Source organism: Manis pentadactyla, chromosome 8, assembly GCF_030020395.1.
Source record: "Manis pentadactyla isolate mManPen7 chromosome 8, mManPen7.hap1, whole genome shotgun sequence".
NCBI lineage: Eukaryota > Metazoa > Chordata > Mammalia > Pholidota > Manidae > Manis > Manis pentadactyla.
The window spans coordinates 93,921,723-93,940,604 of NC_080026.1; the positions used below are offsets into that span (position 1 = coordinate 93,921,723).

Below are 18,882 nucleotides of genomic sequence, written 5' to 3' on the forward strand. Positions count from 1 at the left end.
TGGAGGGCAGAGCTGGGTCCCCCGCAGTGACTCACAGGAGCGACGGAAGGAGGAAAGGGAGGGGATATAAGACGAGGAGGACAAGGAAGAGAGGGGTAACAGAGCCCTGACGGTGGGGAGCCCCTCAGCCTCTCAGTTGCCCTCTCAGTTTCCAGGCCTCTCTCGTGATCCCCCGTGTCCACTTGCTCAGCGGGCCCTGAGGCTGGGGGTTTGTTCAGATGGGCTTGCCCAGGCTCATATCCGTGAGAGCTCCCACCTCCTTCTAGATCTGAAGTCACTGCCTGAATTGTAACGATGGGGTAATGCCTGGTGACACCCTTGTTCTATCACTTAGGATGCACAACACCCCAGGAGGGAGGCTGTGACATCATCCATTTTCCAATGGAAGTCAGGAGATGTGCCCAGAACTACAGAGGCAGTGAGGGGCAGCCTGAGCTCCTCAGGAGCCAGGAGGTCCCGCAGGCTGGAAGCCAGCCTGGGCCTGGGTGTCAGCAGTGGCAGGAAGGGGCCGCTCACAGGACCTAGGGGAGTAATCTCTAACAAGAGCAGTTAGCACTTCAGAGCACTCATATCGCTCAGAGGTGTTATCTCCTTTAATCCTCACACAGCCAGTGAGCAAGAACCCTATTACCTTATTTTACAGGCAGGAAAATAGGCTAACAGAGGTTACATGGCCGTTAAAGGGATGGAGCCAGGACTGGAACTGGGACCCTTCTCATGGGTGCTCCACATGTGCTGGGAATCTGTGGACCCCCTGCTTCCTTGTTCCCCAGCTTTTCCCAGCCCTCCCTGCAGCCAGAGCTATACCTCAGTCCCTTCTTGTTAAGGCTGTTCCTGCCCTGCCCTCACACTGCTGGAAGGAAGGAGATGGTTAGGAAGGTCTGGGTCTGCCTGCAGCGGGGACTGTGGACTGCCCAGGCAGCCACGCTCCCAAGGTTGGGCGGGCAGCTGGCTCTGAGGGCTCAGCACCACAGGGCACCCTCCAGAGGGTCCGGCCCGCCCCAGGCCTGCTGTTGCCCAGCTCCAGGAGAGGGGTGGGGGCAATGTGGGAAATGCTTGCAGGTCCCCATCTGTTTCGGGGCTGTGGGAAGATGGTTTGGAAGTTGTTTTTATATAATGTGCAAATTGAAATGTCTCCTTTTCTCCCCTCCTGGAGGACCCTGGCTTTCTCTGACTGGCTCATCCATAATCGCCAAGTGTTTTATTATGTTAAATCTACAGCATCATAAATACTTATGAGGAGGATTTACATTTGGGAGACTTATGAAGAAATCAGTCCCCTGGGGTCCTGAGCCCTCACAAGCAGGGGCGGAGGGAAGTTGGCAGAATCTCATGTTCGTGTGGCCTGCCTCAGGGTCCCAGTGCTGGAGCGGTGGTCTCAGCCATACCCTGTCCCCTGGGCCAGAGCAGAACTATGGTCACCATGGCAAGCCTCTCTAGACTTGCTCTAAAATTCCAACAGTACCGCCATCCCCTGGGCTACTACTTTCCCTGCCCAGTGTGGAAGAAACTGAGAGTGAAGCCAGTGTGGCCCCAATAAGATGTAGGGGGTGGGCTCGCACATGGCACATTTCATAAAGCTTTATGAGCATGAAATAGCCCCGGGTGAGATCCCTTAGGGCCTGAAACGCATGGATAAGGCTCCCTTGAGAGTGAGCTGTGAGCAAGTAATTTGCAGCCAGGGAGACCTGTGCAGGTGAGGGACCTTATGTGGTGGTGGGGTGGGGGAGGGCCGGGGGGGAGTGTAACAGAGGTGTGGGGGTGCAGAGCCTGGTTGGGAACTGCATGCCTTCGTACACTTGGCATTTGCCTCCTCATCTCCCATTGCCCCCTCAGCATCCCACCTGGGGGTGCTGGCTAAGAAGTCCCCAGCCCCCTCCAAAGCAACCTTCCTTTCAAGCAACTAATGGCCTTGTGACCCTGTGACAGGCACAGGAGAGCTTCTGTGATGCCAGCAGCATTCCCAGGGCAGAGTGTTTCTGCTTGTGTCTGTGAATCGGTGGTTAGAGGCAGAGGCCATGCCCAAGGCTGGCTGAAAATGCTGCAGCTGTCTCCCTGCCATGCTGAGGGAGTCAAGAAGCGGAGAGCTGCTGAGAGGTTGGAGCCCAGCGTGAAAGCTTTCCCTGCACTGCCGATGCCCCTTGCTTGTCGGTTTGTGCATCCAGCACATGCTTTCCGGTGTCCTAGGCCCTGTGCCCGCCCTGGGGGTGAGAGCGAGAGAGGGCCATTGTCATGGCGCTCCTCGGATCTCCTTGCCTTCTTCTTGCCCCAAGGAACTGTTGAAACTTTTTGGCATTTGTCCCCAGCCTCTCTCCACTTGAATTTCTTCAGATTCAGAGTCATAAACTGGAAGGGACCTAACAAGACTTTGTCCAGCCTCTTCTCTTTTGCGATGAGGAAACGAAGGTCCAGAAAGATGGAATACTTGCCTGGAGGCACACAGCAAGTTGGTGGCAGGGCCCCAGTTTCCTGACACAGGCTCTGTGCCCCTGCTGGCTCTTATCTTGTGGGTGGGTGGTGTGGGTGTGCCCCACCCTTTCCCAGCACTTCCTCCCAGATGTGGGGGGAGTGAGAGCACAGTGAGACAGAGGTGGGTTTAGGATCACTAGAGCATCAGAGGTCAGGCCTGACCACCAGCCTCCAGGGCTCCTGGCGTGCACTTAGAACAGGGGTCCGACTGCCCCACCTGGGTGCCCACCTGCTCCTGCTCAGGCCAAGGCCCCTGCACGCTCTGGGAAGGTGCATCTTGGTGCCAGGTTCCCCAGAAACAGACCCTGGAACAAGGCTTCGGGTGTGAGCAGTTTACTTGGGAGGCAAAGGGAGGGGAGGAGCTGGGCTATTCATCCGCCCACTTCCTTGCCATTGGTTGAACGCTGCCCTTGAGAGGCGTTAGTTACTGTCACAGCAGCTTACTTCCTGGTAGGAGGGCGGGCACACGGGCCAGGCGCCCACAGCAAGCATGGCAGTGGAGTCTGACCGTGTTGCTCCCCAGCTGGAATCCCTGACATGCCCCTTTATGTTAGTTGGCACTCTTAGTAACAAATGACACAGACAAAACGATTTGTGGGCAAGTAAAGTCAGGCTTGCCTGTCTGGGCATTGCTGGAAATGTTCACAGGGCTGTCCTCTTGTGCTGTTCCTGGGCTCTTTGTGTGTCCGCTTGGCTTCATTCCAAATGTGGCCTCTCCCCATGCAAATGGCTGGGTGGTAACCAGAGTCCCTAACACAGGCACAGCAGAGAATGAGCTTTTCTCCACCTTTCTGGCTTGGGGAGGCCTGACTGGCCCTGTCTGCGTCATGTGTTAATCCCCAGCCCAGGCTGTCAGCCAGCAGCATGCAAGAGTCTCATCACCCCAGGCCGGGTCATGTTTGTGTCTGGGTTGGTGTGGATGGTATGGCCGGTCTCCTCCCCAGGACAGCTTGGCCTGGAGAAGGGGCGTTCCTGTGGGGAGGGATGCTGGTAGATGACCACACACCCACTCCACGCCCCACAGTGAGGATTAAGTCTTGGCCCTTATCAGGTGGACAAGGCCCCCCAGGATGGGGCCCCGGGTCTCTCCAGCCTGCTTCGCTGCCAAGCTTCCCTGCAGCCGCAGTCTATTTCAGTCCCCTGACCTTGCCACTCTCTCCCACAAGGTGTGCACGCGCTTACATCCAGACACACCTCACACTGCAGCTTAGCTATTCACTCAAATAAGCCTATTTGACATCCAGGGTGATTTTTGTGTCCCTCAGAGGTGCCCAGGATGCCCTGTGGCACCCCTGATGGAGTACTTTGCACACTAGAACAAAATGCCATCCCCTCTTCTGTCCCATGTCCCAGGTACCCAGCACAGTGCACGACACAGTAGTTGCCTGATATGTGTTTGTGGAATGAGTGCACCAGAGAGGATATACATTAGCTCGCAGCTGTGGGCTGGGGCTCAGCAGACCTGGGTTCTCGTCCCAGCTCCCCAAGGACTCACACTGCCACTTCGAACCTTCCCTTCACTTCCTCTGGTTTCCTTCTGCCCCTTATAAAGCACAGGTAACACCTGCTCTTCCAGAAGCGGATGATCCAAAGGAAACTCAGAGCAGCCTGGGGCCACAAAAGCTCTGTGACAAACCCTTGCCTGCTCATCACACCTATTTATGTACATACAAATTTTTTTTCCTACCTTTCAAGTCTTTCTTTTTTTATCCAGAAAAAATCTGTGTATAACTAATCTGGCTTTTCTCCCAGCCCCCACCCACTGGTTGGCAAGAAAATTAAACTAAACATCCAATCCGGTTTAAAGTTTAGTCTAATCTGATTATTTAAACAGCCCCTTAGATGATGTTCTCTCTCCTTGGAATAAAAATGCAGCTTCTCAGAGAGCCAGGCTTCCCCGCTTCTGCCTGAGGGGCAGTGTCTGCACAGTGAGGGTCCGGGAGGGGTCTATGGTTTACATACGGGTATGGGGCAGGGGTGGGTGCTGGCCCTGGGCTGCGTTAACTTGGCACCAGCTGCGCCCCATGACAACAAGACCAACCCAAGAGAATCCGCTGCCCTGGCCGCCTGCTCTGAGCTACCCGTACTTCCTTCTTTCAGGGGAGGCAGTAGAGTGTCATTCTGAGAGCACAGACTTGAGCCAGACCTCTTGGGTTCACAGCAGAGTGACCTTGAGCAAGTTCCTCACCTCTCTGACCTCAGCTTCCTTATAAGTAGGATAGGTTAAGAATGCCTATCTTAGGGAGCTGTGTGAGAATTCAGTGAGTGAGCATACAGAAAACTCTTGGAAGAGCACCTAGCAGAAATGTAGTACTGAGGAGGAGGAGGAGGAGGATTCTCTTTCCTTCTCCTTCCTTCCCCCCACTGCCAAGCTTTGAGGGACAGAGGCCCAATGGGTGGGTCCTCCATTTAGACCCTAGCCAAAGCCCTGTGGCAGGAGGAGTAGGGGGCTTTCCTCAGAAGCCCTTATATCCTGTCCTTGAACCTCACAGCGGGACAAAAAGAAGCAGTACCTGCTGAGCCCCTGCCTTAGGCCAGGCACTTCCCCCTGCGCCCTCCACACTCCCCTCTGGAGATCCTCACAGCTGCCCCTTCGGGAAGACCCCTCCTTGCCCTGCTGTACAGATGCAGAAGCTGACACTAGAACGACTGAGTCCCTTACCCAAGGCCACACAGCTGGTGAGCCAGGAAGCAGGACTCAGACCCTGGCCTTCTGACTGCAGAGTGGATGGTCCCAGCCGCTGAGCTCACCCACTTCCCCAAGAACACTCACACTTCCTGGCCTGGCATGGGAGGTCTGAGGGGGTCTCTAATGGCTCTGGCGTCCTCACCCCAGGGTTCCAGTTCATGTCCGCGTGCTGGCCTCGCTGACTGTCATGCTGACTGTCTTCGTGGTAATGACCGTGCTGGTGAAGGTGGACACCTCCTCCTGGACCCACGGCTTCTTTGCTGTCACCATTGTGTGTATGGCGATCCTCAGCAGCACCTCCACCATCTTCAACAGCAGTGTCTTTGGCATGACTGGCTCCTTCCCTATGAGGAATTCCCAGGCGCTGATATCAGGTGAGAGCTGGGGTCCACATAGCCAACCAGATCAGCCCACCTGGGGGTCCTGTGAAGGAGCCAGAGGTGAACATGTGGTGGCCTTGACCGAAAGGAAATGAGTGTTAGGTGTGTTTCTATTATCTATGATTATGTAACAAAGTCCCCCAAAACTTAGTAGTTCAGCAGGATACAGTCATTTTTTTGCTCATAAATCTACAGTTTGGGCAGGAGTTGGCAGGGACAGCTCTCCTGTGCTCCACCTGGCGTCAGCCAGTGGCTCAGCTGGGGCGGAGGACCTTCTCGTGAGACGGCACGCTTCCCTGGCACACTGCTGCTGGCTGTTGGCTGCCAGGCCTGGGGCTGGGCCAGAGTTCCTGTCCACCTGGACCTCTCCAAGCTGCTCTGGCTTCCCCATGGCATTGTGCCTGGGTCACAGGAACGAGCGACCCCGGAAACCAAGACAGAGTGTTATTACCTTTAATGACTGAGCCATAGAAGCCATTTAGGGTCACTTCCAGAACAGCCATAAGGCCACCTGCATTCGAGGGGAGAGAACACTGACCCATACATCTCAGGGGGAGGATGAGAATCACTGTAGGAAGATGAGCAGGTGGGACGGGAGAGACATGGTTGCAGCCACTTTGGGAAAATTCAGTCTGCCTGCCAAGGGCATGTCCTAAAACAGCACTCCTTTCCTTCCTCCTGCCCTCTCCCACCAACTCCTGTCCCTTTCCCTTCCCATTATTTTTCCTTTCCATTCCCTTTTCCTTTCTTTCCTTCCTTTCTCATTTTGTGCTGGCGATTCAAAGACAATTAAGACTCAGCCTTTCAAGAGTTCGTAGATAAACCCCTCCATCCCCCTGAACTTCACCACACTACGGGTGTGCTCATGGGCGACTTGGGCAGCCCCTCTGGCTGCTGTTTTGATGCCGATCCTAAGCCTGTTCTCTAGACCTTAGCAGTCCTGTTCTCTCACCCAGATGTTCCAAGATAAAAAGGAGCTGGTTCTGTTCGAATCGGCGCTTTCCCAGGAGACCACATTTCCTTAAAGCAAGACTGGGGGCTCAGTTGCTCTGTTTGGCATCTTCCCATGTCCCTGATGTGTGAAGGAGTGCTCTAAGCATTTGCCTACTTGAGAAGAATTTCCACAAAGAATCTGCTCTGCACCTAATAATAATGTAGTATGTGGTAGTATGCGGGAGGGATGACAAACACCCTGACAAGTGTATATCCCTCCCCACTCCCACATCAGTGCCAGACATCACTAATAGATCTGTATCTTTCCTCCCAAGCCTCTAAATCCTTTTCAACAGCAGTGGTGCAGTCACTGTCAACAGATCAGAGTTCAGTTGTGGACTCAAATCTGTTTGCCATTTTTGATGAAAGATTAGGCTTCTGGCTCTATCCTGGGAAATCCTTGCTAAAGTAAAATAAAAGTGAGCCCATTGCTAAGTTTGCTGAGTAAAATCAATATTACCCTAGCAATGCTTCAAGGAGGCCATGCTAGGCTGGGGGAAATGGCCACCAAGTGCTGGATGGAATCCCTTTTGTCACTGTAGTCTCGGAGAGAGAAGCTCTTATCCCCTCATTTCCCTCCATCCTGCTGGAGGATGTGTTTCCAGTATAACTGCCTCGCTGGCTACCTCTCCAGGAGCCAGTACCCAAACACATCATCTGTGTTAACGAGGGACACTTCAGGGTCATCAGGCCACCTGTAAATCTAGGGTTCTCCTGTGAATTTTTCAGGAAGTCCATTTTTGAAAAAATGGGCAAACCTAGTACTCATACTGCAGTATTAATCACCCTGGGCCCTAAACCGTCATCATCACTGTGTACCTCCCCCAGTGGGTGCCCATCACCCTGGAAAACCTGAAGTGTCCAGATCTCCCAGAGGCCCTTACAAGCCCCTGTTGTTTTTGTCCAGAGGAGCCCATCTGTGAATTCTGCATGTGTTGGCATCTGAGGAACAATTCATTTGTTTTGTACTGGTGTTTTTTTAAACCCCTCATTTGCATATATTTCCATAACTGATGAGATAAAAGTAGGGAGTCATGAAAGATGAGCTCCCGGAGGCCTGGTTTGTTGTTGATGATAATATTGTAAATTCTCTCCAAGTTGGGAAGGGAGAGAGGAAAATCAATAGGCAGTGATGTTAAGATCTCTTCCTCGGGGCAGCCGGGAAATGTCTCACTGAACGCCCAGGTGGGGATTACAGCTCCTCAGAAGCTGGAGCCCTCTTGGCAAAGGGTTTACCCTGTTGTTACTGCTTTGATGTGGGAAGGACAGAAATAGCCAAACGCCTAATTGGGAGTCTGAGAGGACTTATGTGGTACTTCTCTGTGTGCTTTACATTCAATAATCCTTTTAATCTTCATAACAGCCCTACAAGGTGGGTATTATTAACATCCCCACTTTACCGATGAGGAAACAGAGGCACAGAGAGGTTAAGTAACAGCTAGAAAAGGTGGAGCCAGGTTTGGAACATGTTCTGGCTCTAGAGTCTGTGTTCTTAATCTCTATGCAATCTTTTCTTTCTTTGCCCTCCCCTCAAATCCCAACCTTGGGCCCACCCAGGCTCATAGAGGTCATACTGAGAAGGTGGGAAGGAAAGGATCATCCTTCAGGGCCACGGTTGTTCCCTCCAGAGCCACAGGGATGTCAGGCTGAGTGTGGGTAGAACAGTGATGGTGGGTGGACAGGGCCTTGAATCGTCACTCTCCCACCTCTGCTCTGTGCACCTGCAGGCGGCATAGTGGTACCTGGTCAGAGTGGCCGAACTATGGCAAAGCAGTTCATGCCCACATGGGGCTGTTTGCTCTTTGCAGTCAGCCACTGTCTTGCCTCCTGGAGAATCTATGCCCTGATCCTCTCCCACAGGCATATTCATTCACTCAGCTTGGCAGTCCAGCATGTTCAGCAGGCACTTACTCTGTTGATACCAAAGGAGTGTCCATGTATTCAGTGCTTTTTCCACTCATTGGTGCATTTTGACCTCACTATGGTCTCATGTGATGCATAGGACAAGTATTAGCCCCATTTTCCAGGCAACTAAATGGAGACAAGTGTAAATCATCTGCTTACATGGATAAATAGATAACCTCTGACCCTTGGCCAATGCAAGTTGACTACCCACAGTTATGAGGGTTCAACAAAAAAGTAAGACACATACCTTGTTTCCCAGAAGTGACTGTGTGATTGTGTCAAAGAAGGGACTGCCATTTGTTGAACCCTTACTATGTGCTGGACCCTTGCTGAGCATCATCTCATTCAGTCTTCAAAACAGCTATGCAAGGCAGCTGTCATTATCCCCATTTTACAGGTGAGCAAACTATGTCTCCAGAATGTCATGTTAGCTCCAAGTCCAGAAAGCACTTGAAGGGTCAAGGGTCAGATGTAGTATATCTGTTTGGCTCCTGGATCTGTGGTCCACTAGGTTGTGCCACCTCCACTAGGTAACACACATGGTCACATGGGTCACATGCAAAGCCCTTGGCAAGAAAGAACATTGCATGTGATGGGGCAGTTGTACACATGTGAGTGTGCGTGTGTGTATGTATGTGACTGTGTGTATGTGGGTATGAGTGGGTGTGTTAGGGCATGTAATAGTGTATGTGTGTGTGTAGTATGAGTGTGTGAACATGTATGTGTGTATGAGAAAAGGTGTGTGTGGGGTGTACATGCACATATGTTCACACGTATGGTGCCACAACTGCCACCTATAAGGTAAGTGCCATGACTCACAGGTGGGTGGCACCGGGGTTTTATAGCCATTGAGGACTCCCAGACCAGGACACCCAGCCTCGCTCAGGAGCAGTGGGAGGGCCTCTACTAGGCCATTCCCTGAGCCTGCTTTCCAGTTTGGTTGGTGGGTGGTTTGGACTGATGGCTCTCTGAGATGTCCCACCACTGAAACTAAAATATGACCCCACCAAAAAGGCAGTAAAGAGAGAAGGAGGGTCAAGGGCGAGAGGTGAAACCAGGAAGCAGCTGAAGCCCTGGAAGCCATTTGCCACCTCAGGTGGCCTCTTACAAGCCATCAGAGAGAACCTGGGTTGGGGACATGAAAGCCTGTCCCCTCTTGGAGTCAGAAAGCTCACAGCTGCAGAACCGCTTCATGTCTGCCAAGGCTTCTGGGGACTGTGAGAAGGGCAGCATTTTTCTCAGCAGGGAGAATTGTTATTTTGGTTCTGTTAACCCTGAGCAGAGAGGGGGCAGGCCTGACACAGAGGGAAGATGGACCCACCCCTGACTCTCTCCAGGGTGTCCTGTGCTCTCTGCAGGAGGGGCCATGGGGGGCACCATCAGTGCCGTGGCTTCGCTGGTGGACCTGGCAGCAGCCAGCGATGTGACAGACAGCACCCTGGTCTTCTTCCTGACGGCAGACGTCTTCCTTGGGCTCTGCATTGGGTTCTACCTGCTACTGCCGCGACTGGAGTACGCCAGGTGAGGGCCACCACTCGTTCTGCCGGTTCATCCTCCTTCCATGTATGGTTATGTCTTTATATTAACTGCTCGAGTGCTTCCATCATCTAATTAGATGACATGTTTGTTTCCTTGTTTTCTGCCCTTGACCACTGGAGCATGAGCCCTCAAGGGCAGAAATTGTGTAGATTCTGTTTCCTGCTGTCTCCTGGTTCCTTGAGCTATGCCTGGCTCACAGTAGTTGCTCGATAAATGGAGCAGGCCGCTGGCTGTGAGAAGTTGGCCTTGTGCTACACTCTTAAGCGTCTGGAGTCTGCAGGTTTTCGGACAGGGAGGGAAGGTGGTCGAAGCAAGACTAAGGACTGATGAATCATAGCCCATTCTCTGGGTGCCTCCTGGCTCCTGCATGGCGCTTAGCCTAGCCTGATGGGTCCTCCCTCGTTTAATGCTCACACCTGTTCCTTGTGGGCTGGGTGGAATGTGGTACCATGATTGTCCTGCTCACACATGAGAAAACCGGGCTTACAGAGGTTGAATCACTCCCCTGAGTCCTCAGCCTGCTGGCAGCAGAATTAAGATTCGAACACAAGTCCAAACCTGTGTTTTTTTTTAAAATTCATTTTATTATCATTAATCTAAAATTACATGAAGAACATTATGGTTACTAGACTCCCCCCTTCACCAAGTCCCCCCCACAAACCCCATTACAGTCACTGTCCATCAGCGTAGTAAGATGCTGTAGAATCATTACTTGTCTTCTCTGTGTTGCACAGCCCTCCCCGTGCCCCACCCCCCACATTACGCATGCTAATCGTAAGGCTCCCTTTCTTTTTCCCCGCCCTTATCCCTCCCTTCCCACCCCTCCTTCCCAGTCCCTTTCCCTTTGGTAACCGTTAGTCCATTCTTGGGTTCTGTGATTCTGCTGCTGTTTTGTTCCTTCAGTTTTTCTTTGTTCTTATACTCTACATATGACTGAAATCATTTGGTACTTGTCTTACCCCACCTGGCTTATTTCACTGAGTATAATACCCTCTAGCTCCATCCATGTTGTTGCAAATGGTAGGATTTGTTTTCTTCTTATGGCTGAATAATATTCCATTGTGTATATGTACCACATCTTCTTTATCCAGTCATCTATTGATGGACACTTAGGTTGCTTCCATTCCTTAGCTATTGTAAATAGTGCTGCGATAAACATAGGGGTGCATCTGTCTTTTTCAAACTGGGCTGCTGCATTCTTAGGGTAAATTCCTAGAAGTGGAATTCCTGGGTCAAATGGTATTTCTATTTTGAGCTTTTTGAGGAACCTCCATACTGCTTTCCACAATGGTTGAACTAATTTGCATTCCCACCAGCAGTGTAGGAGGGTTCCCCTTTCTTCACAACCTCACCAACATTTGTTGTTGTTTGTCTTTTGGATGGTGGCAATCCTTACTGGTGTGAGGTGATATCTCATTGTGGTTTTAATTTGCATTTCTCTGATGACAAGCGATGTGGAGCATCTTTTCATGTGTCTGTTGGCCATCTGAATTTCTTCTTTGGAGAAGTGTCTGTTCAGCTCCTCTGCCCATTTTTTAATTGGATTATTTGCTTTTTGTTTGTTGAGGTGCGTGAGCTCTTTGTGTATTTTGGATGTCAACCCTTTATCGGATCTGTCATTTATGAATATATTCTCCCATACTGTAGGGTACCTTTTTGTTCTATTGATGTTGTCCTTTGCTGTACAGAAGCTTTTCAGCTTGATAGAGTCCCACTTGTTCATTTTTGCTTTGTTTCCCTTGCCTGGGGAGATATGTTCATGAAGAAGTTGCTCATGTTTATGTCCAAGAGATTTTTGCCTATGTTTTTTTCTAAGAGTTTTATGGTTTCATGACTTACATTCAGGTCTTTGATCCATTTGGAGTTTACTTTTGTGTATGGGGTTAGACAGTGATCCAGTTTCATTCTCTTACATGTAGCTGTCCAGTCTTGCCAGCACCACCTGTTGAAGAGACTGTCATTTCCCCATTGTATGTCCATGGCTCCCTTATCATATATTAATTGACCATATATGTTTGGGTTAATGTCTGGAGTCTCTATTCTGTTCCACTGGTCTGTGGCTCTATTCTTGTGCCAATACCAAACTGTCTTGATTACTGTGGCTTTGTAGTAGAGCTTGAAGTTGGGGAGCGAGATCCCCCCTACTTTATTCTTCAAACCTGTGTTTTTATCCATTGCCTCTCAGGGCTTCTGTACCCCTTGGGCCTCTTTTCTTACTTTAGTCTCTCTGTCATATTTCTCCTTTCTTCCTGCTGCTTTTTAAAAAAACAGCCCTTGACTTTTTTCTTGCATTTTATTATTTTCAAAGCATTTTCATACCTATTATCTTGGTTGATGGAGGAAAGGGAGGAATTATTTTCCCCATTTTAGAGGTGAAGAAACTGAGACAGAGACAGCCAAGTGATCAGCCTGTGTTCCCACAGTGTGCGAACTGGCAGAGCTGGGGAGAGATTGGGTCCTGGCTCTGTGCTTTTCCATGGGAACCTATTTTCTATGGCAGCACTGAGCTAAGTAGTTTTTTCATTTATTATATTTGATGATCTTGTGCAGTTGTTGCTGTATTTTCCCACTTTATAGATGGGAAAACTAACTGAGGCTTGGAGAATTAACACACATTCCGAGGTTGTTCACCTGGTGAGTCATAGGCAGGGATTTGAACCTGGAGCTGTTTCCAGAGCTGAAAGATCAGGTATCGTGCTGCATCACTGGCTTGGGACTCCGAGGGTCTTCCCTTACCATTTATTCCTCCTGTCCCTGTGAGAGAGTCACTTTGTTAATCCCCAGAACCCCTGCCTTTACCAGAACCCCTATTCCACCAGTGCAGGTAGCTTTCCCCAGTTGGACAATTGTTAGAACTTTAGCTGGCCTCAGTGGCCTCAGGAGGATAAAAGGAGACTGAGCAACTTGACACCATGCCCCCCACCCCCAATATCGCAGGTGGCTGCAGACCTGTGAGCCTGTCCATCCCCTCCCTTGCCTCTTAAGGGCTGGCATCAAAAATTGCCCAGTTGTGCTACATGACAATGTCCCTGTGATACCTGGGGCCTGGCTGGCTCATTGCACCCCACACACTGCCTTATTGCTGCTGATTAAATCACTGTTGAGTCACTGAGTGGTCAGCAGGTAGGAGGTCCCCAGCAATCCTGCTGTCTCCCTGTGTCCTGTTTCAGCATACTTTGCACGGGTCTGTTTCCAGTGCAGCGGCCAACCTTCCCTGCTTGACTGGGGCTGAAGGGGTTCCCAGGACGAGGGGCTTTCAGTACTAAAACCAGGGCAGTCTTAGGCAAACCAGGACGGTGGGTCACTCTAGTTTCCAGTCTCACTGGATCATGTCCATCAGTAGGGAAGTGGTAGGAAAGCTGAAAGTCCTTTCCAGCTGCACATGTGGACAGAGAACACCCAGGGTCGTATCATCCCATGGAAGCTTCTGTTTCTTTGTTGATTAAAACTTTGATCAAGACTTCCAGGTTTACAAGAGCTCCACTGAGGATAGAGCTTCAGAGAGAGCTATATACACTCCCAGCGCTGCTCAGACTAAATCTTACTTCAAAGAGACCCCACAGGGGCTACACCCAGGAGGGCTGGGCTGGGCTGCCTCATCCCACCCTGGAAGATCTGAGCCTCAGGCAGCTTCCGAAGCTGCTGACCAAGGTAGGGTGACGTGAGACAGGTTTGAAGAACTTAGGAGGAAGAGCTTTGACCAGAGGAACTTGGTGGGGAGCTTCATCAGAGCAGACTTAAGGCAGGGACCTGATGCTGAATAAAGGGGGAAGTAAGAATATTCCTCTCCCCAAATAGTGATTGTGAAACAAGACAGAGTTCAAGGCTGAAGTGCCCTGCTCAGCCTTACATGGAAAGTGATTCTGGGAAAGAATCCTCCCACTGACTCACTTGCTATCTGGAGGCTCTTAGGATGGAAAGACTGGCAGGGATTGCAAAAGCTCACAGCTGCAGAATCCCTCCATTTAACACAGGAGGAAACGGAGGCCCAGAGAGAGGAGTACCTGGCCTAAGGTCACACGAGCAGGCAGAAGTAAGACTGAAACTGAAACTTAGCTGTCATTAAACTACTGTTCTCCCACCCCCACACCAGGCCTTCTGTTTGAGGTATGTTAATACAGTTCAGCCTATGTCTCCTGGTTTTCAGACACAGGAAACCCAGAGAGGTTGAGTGACTCAGGCAAGGTCACACAGCAAGTTAAAGTGACCCAAGCCTTTTCTGTTCTGGTCATAGTAGCAGAAATTGAAAAGACTGATAATATTCAGTATTGAGGATATGGGGGATAGGCTTAGCAGTTTTTTCAGCAATTGTGCTTTAAAGGGCTATCCAGTGCCTAAGAGATTTAGCTGGAAACAGCCCATTGTGGTCCTTGTCCCAGGGAGCTGTCTTCTATTGAAGGGACAGATGATAAACCAGTGAGCTAACACAATGATTATTAAATTGTAGTCAGTGTTTTGAAACAGCTGCTCTCATAGAGATTAAAAGGTTTGGTTACTTTAATTAGGGTGGCTGTATGAATAGAGCAGAGATAAATTTGTCCTACTTATTTGAAGAGCAGTTTATCAATCTATATATACAAATTTTAAAGCTACAACCCTTTTGATTCAGCCATTCCTCTTCTAGAAATCTGCCCTATTGAAATACTAGTATACATGTGCAAGGAACTATGTATAGGGATGGTCATTGCACCATTTCTTATAGGAGAGAAACCTGAATGTCCACCAGTGGGGAAGCAGTGAAACTGAAGGTTCATCCAGTGAAATACGATGCAGGGACGCAGTAGAGACACAGAGCCACGTGTCCCTGTGGCCACGAGATACTGTACTTTAGGCAATTATGTGTGTACATTTATGTACAATGGTTATGCATGTATTTAGGCAGTTATGTAATGTATTATGTATGATAGATTTAGGAAGTATATGTACTGTTGCAGAAAGTTTTACAATGTGTACAGTTTGACCCCATTTTTGCTTAAGAAATATACATGTGTGTGTGTGTGCGGGGAGTGTTTGCATGCGCATGGAACGATACACACCAGATATTTAATGATCAGTCCCTCTAAGGAGACCAGAGGTGGGAATTCTCTTTCTATTACATCATTCCTCTTAAGTATTATTTGGGTTCATTGCCTCAAGCATCTATTATATATATAATTTTAGAAATTTCTATTTTTAAATGCTATTTTATCTCAGTCTCCACCACTCAAAGAAACAAAACAAAAACAAGTGAGCCAAGACTAGAACCCAGGCTTGCCACACGGTGGTCAGTGCCCGCTTCCTCTGTCCCAGCTCCTGGCACTGCCACCACCACAGACTGGAGTCCAGCCTCTCAGGCAGTGCTGGGCAGGCAGGCTAGTGCCTGTGCAGGCTTCTCCCTCTGGCCACCCCACAACATACATGTCATCGGAGGGCATCCCAGGGCTGCGGGCCACTGGGGGCTTACACTTTAAATGCTAGGCCTACAAGTATCCCCCCAGCCCTGTCCCAGGAAATCCAAGTGATCCTGCTTCCTGGGGTGCTCTGACCACATGCCCTCTCCATCTACAGGTACTACATGAGGCCTGTTTGCCCAGCCCACGTGTTTTCTGGTGAAGAGCAGCCACCCCAGGACTCTCCCAATGCCCGTCTGGTGGCTCCTAGTCACTCCCCAGTACCACCCCTCTGCCCCATCCTGAAGAAGACAGCCAGCCTGGGCTTTTGCATCATCTACCTTTTCTTCATCACCAGCCTCATCTTCCCCGCCATCTCCACCAACATTGAGTCCCTCAGCAAGGATTCGGGCTCTCTGTGGACCACCAAGTTCTTTGTCCCCCTCACCACCTTTCTCCTGTACAACTTTGCTGACCTGTGTGGCCGGCAGATCACAGCCTGGATCCAGGTGCCAGGGCCCAGAAGTAAGGTTCTCCTTGGGCTTGTGCTCCTCCGGACCTGCCTCGTCCCTCTCTTCGTGTTCTGCAACTACCATCCCCGCATCCACCTGCGAACAGTGGTCTTCCAGTCCGACATCTACCCAGTGCTCTTTATCTCCCTGCTGGGACTCAGCAACGGCTACCTCAGCACGCTGGCTCTCATCTATGGGCCCAAGATTGTGCCCAGGGAGCTGGCCGAGGCCACAGGGGTGGTGATGTCCTTTTACGTGTGCATGGGCTTGGTACTCGGCTCAGCCGGCTCTGCCCTGCTCATGCACCTCATTTAGAAGGGGCGGTGGCAAGAATGTCAGTGCCATGCTGTGCATGCTAGGCCTCGTGCTGTGCAATGTTGAGATGTGGAAGAAGTGCCAGGAGGGCTCAGGCAGCCTGCAGGAAGGGCTGGAGCTGGGCCTAGTGCAGAGAGCAGAGCCCCCCATCCCCGGACCTCATCCCAGACATTCCAGACACCTTAACAGACACTCTCGAGGCTGAAAAAGGGGAAAGACATCTGAGTAAGATGCAGTTATAATAGTTACACAGTTACAAAGTGGGGTGAGCTTTCCAAGGGGGTGGGGGCATTTCGCCTTTCTTGGTAACCTCTTTGGAGCTGTGCTGCCAGTGTTAACTCTGAATTGTTACAGTGCCAGTGCCAAGACCCAGCCACCTGCCTTTTGCCTTCTCCCAGGCTTTCTTCTTCCAGCTGACTGCAAGATGTGAGAATTCTCAGCCCTCCCTACCTGAAGGGAGTCCCTCTGGAGTGGAATCTTCTTGGAATGGCCAGTCCTCAGCCTCCAGCCCAAAGCCTGGGCAGACCCCTGCTTTCTGTGGGTGAAAGAGCACCCACAAACCAGACTGGGAACCCCAGAAAGACAAGTCCTCTGGAAACCCTCATTCCCCAAACTTGGACTCTAGAAGACTTCCTGGTACCTAGGGACTGAGTATGTCAGGCCTGGGTTTTCAAATGGGGATCATTTAAGTGGTCTATGGCCTACGTCAGGGTGGGGTCTTTACGTGTCCATGCTTACAACATGTTAAAGCCATTGGTTCAAGGGTATAATAAATCCTTGGGCATTTAATGAAGGCCTTATTGGTGGCTGTCTTAGTCAGGGTCTTGACAGGAAACAGCATACTCAAATTAGGTAAATTGAGGATATTTGAAGAGTGGATATGGGAGCCCTAAGGGGTTGTACATTATATTGCAGAAATAGTAAGGCCATTCTATTCCAGGCCTAAAGGGGCAGGGGTACATCCAGGCCACTGTGACGCACAAGAGGTATATTCATTCCCTCTGAACTCCTCTGGTTCCTGTAGACTGAGCTACAGCCAAGGAGCAGGTAGAGAGGACGGAGGGTGAATGGGACGGGCAGAAGGTGTCTAGACAGGGGCCTCTGGCCCTTCCCTTTCATAGATTTATTCAATATGAACATCAGGAGAACTTGAAGCTTTGGACGGCAGAATGAGGTGTTGCTCTGTCCTGGTTTGCTCTGGGTATTGTATGTATTTTGAAGCTGTTGTTTCGAAAGACGACCCTTGGGTTCTCTGGCCCCCACACAATTGTGATCGTGGGACATGAGTAGTAATTTATATTTTTTCAGGTTCCTTGAAGACTTCTGCAGGGCTATTCCCTGGGGAAGCAGACTGGCTTGGGAATCAAGAGAGAAGGGGACTAGATCAGACCAGGAGTAGTTTCTCAAGAGGCGAGCACAAAGGTCAGAGCATGTCCCGAAGAAGTGGCCACCCCAGGAGCCGTGAATCAGCCTGCTCCTTCTCTGAGGAGCACTGGCTCCCTGGCGTCCTGCAGGCAGCTGACTAAACTGGAGGCAGGCAGTAATCCACCCAGCGGCCACAGCTTATGTGCCCCATGTCTCAAGCCAGTACACACTCCCTCTCTTTAGCCAGAGAATTGAAAAGGATACACTTGAAAGGTTTTCTGAAACTTGATAACTAAAAAAAAAATTTAATTTTAAAAATAAATTTTTTCCCCTATCCCCTCCCCATGTAGAAGGCTGAAATCTATCCCTTGGTGTTTTTCACTGCCTTTAATGCTGGTGATCATTTGGGGCATCAGTCTGGCTGGTGACTCATCACAACCTCAGGTATTTTCAAATTGGCAGCATGTCTGGTTTAAGGTAAAACAGCAGCTCTGAGCTTGGAGATGCGGACCACCCTGGAGCTAATGGAGAAGCAGTAGTGGGGGTCTCACAAGCTCCATTGAAGGGGGCTAGCTTTCAGAAGAAGAATAGGCTCCCTGTTAGTGAAATGACTGCTTTGAAATTGATGTGAAGGGGGAAGAGGGTGGCCGGCCGAGATGACGAAGTGCAGGGCGAGCCAGGGGATGACCGCTAGCCAGCGCCAGCTTCACAGGGGAGGAGGGCGGTCCTTACCCGGGAGGAGCCTGCCGCTTGGCTGGTGGGGCGATTATCCAAGCTTTTGCCCGCTGTTCTTTGTTGCTCACCTTAGTGGGCACCTCCCAGAGGAGCATTCCTTCCCAGGGAGGAAGGAAGGAAAATAAAAATATATCTCTAGGCAGAGGGGTGACCTGTGGCGTGCAGGCCTCCTTGTCCCTGTCACTGTAATAGCTTGTGGGCTGCTTGGGGTCTCAAGTCTCCTGTGACCTCAGCAGGCTTGTGGAACCAGCTCACATGTTTTGGGGAGTGAAAAAAACTTATTAAAGAGAAGAGAATTTTCCAGCATCAGAGCGGGGGTGGAGGGTGTCCCAAGAAGTTGCCTTTGTCCCAGAGTCCTCTAAGTTAATCCCAAGCGGCAGTTTTTAGTGCATGCCATTGTGTATTTCCAGACTCTACACATTGTCATTTTCCTCCTTTTGTTCAACAAAGAAAGCCAGAGGCAGCCAAATTAGTTGACTCTTCAGCTAGTGGGTGACAGGTACTTCTAAGAAAATGCCTGTTGCTATGTGAAGGGACCTGAGCCAGGGGTGGATATTATTAGCAAAGACCTTTCATTCTGCTGTCTTCAGCCCAGTGCTCCCTACAAAAGA

At 50.5% G+C, this 18,882-nt stretch overlaps 1 protein-coding gene across 4 annotated transcripts in view; it reads left to right on the forward strand.

Moving 5' to 3' along the window:
- SLC29A3 (solute carrier family 29 member 3) overlaps positions 1–18,190 on the forward strand; it is a 42,568-nt gene extending 24,378 nt beyond the window's left edge. For 2 of the 4 annotated variants that reach the window (XM_036928486.2, XM_036928482.2), the window contains 3 exons: positions 5,306–5,532; positions 9,774–9,957; positions 15,523–18,190. In XM_036928486.2, coding sequence (XP_036784381.2) covers positions 5,306–5,532; positions 9,774–9,957; positions 15,523–16,171 — 1,060 coding nt within the window. In that variant the 3' untranslated portion in view covers positions 16,172–18,190. The remainder of the gene's footprint in view (positions 1–5,305; positions 5,533–9,773; positions 9,958–15,522) is intronic. The other 2 variants (XM_036928484.2, XM_057505955.1) reach the window with 2 other exon arrangements.
- Positions 18,191–18,882: the final 692 nt, after the last annotated feature.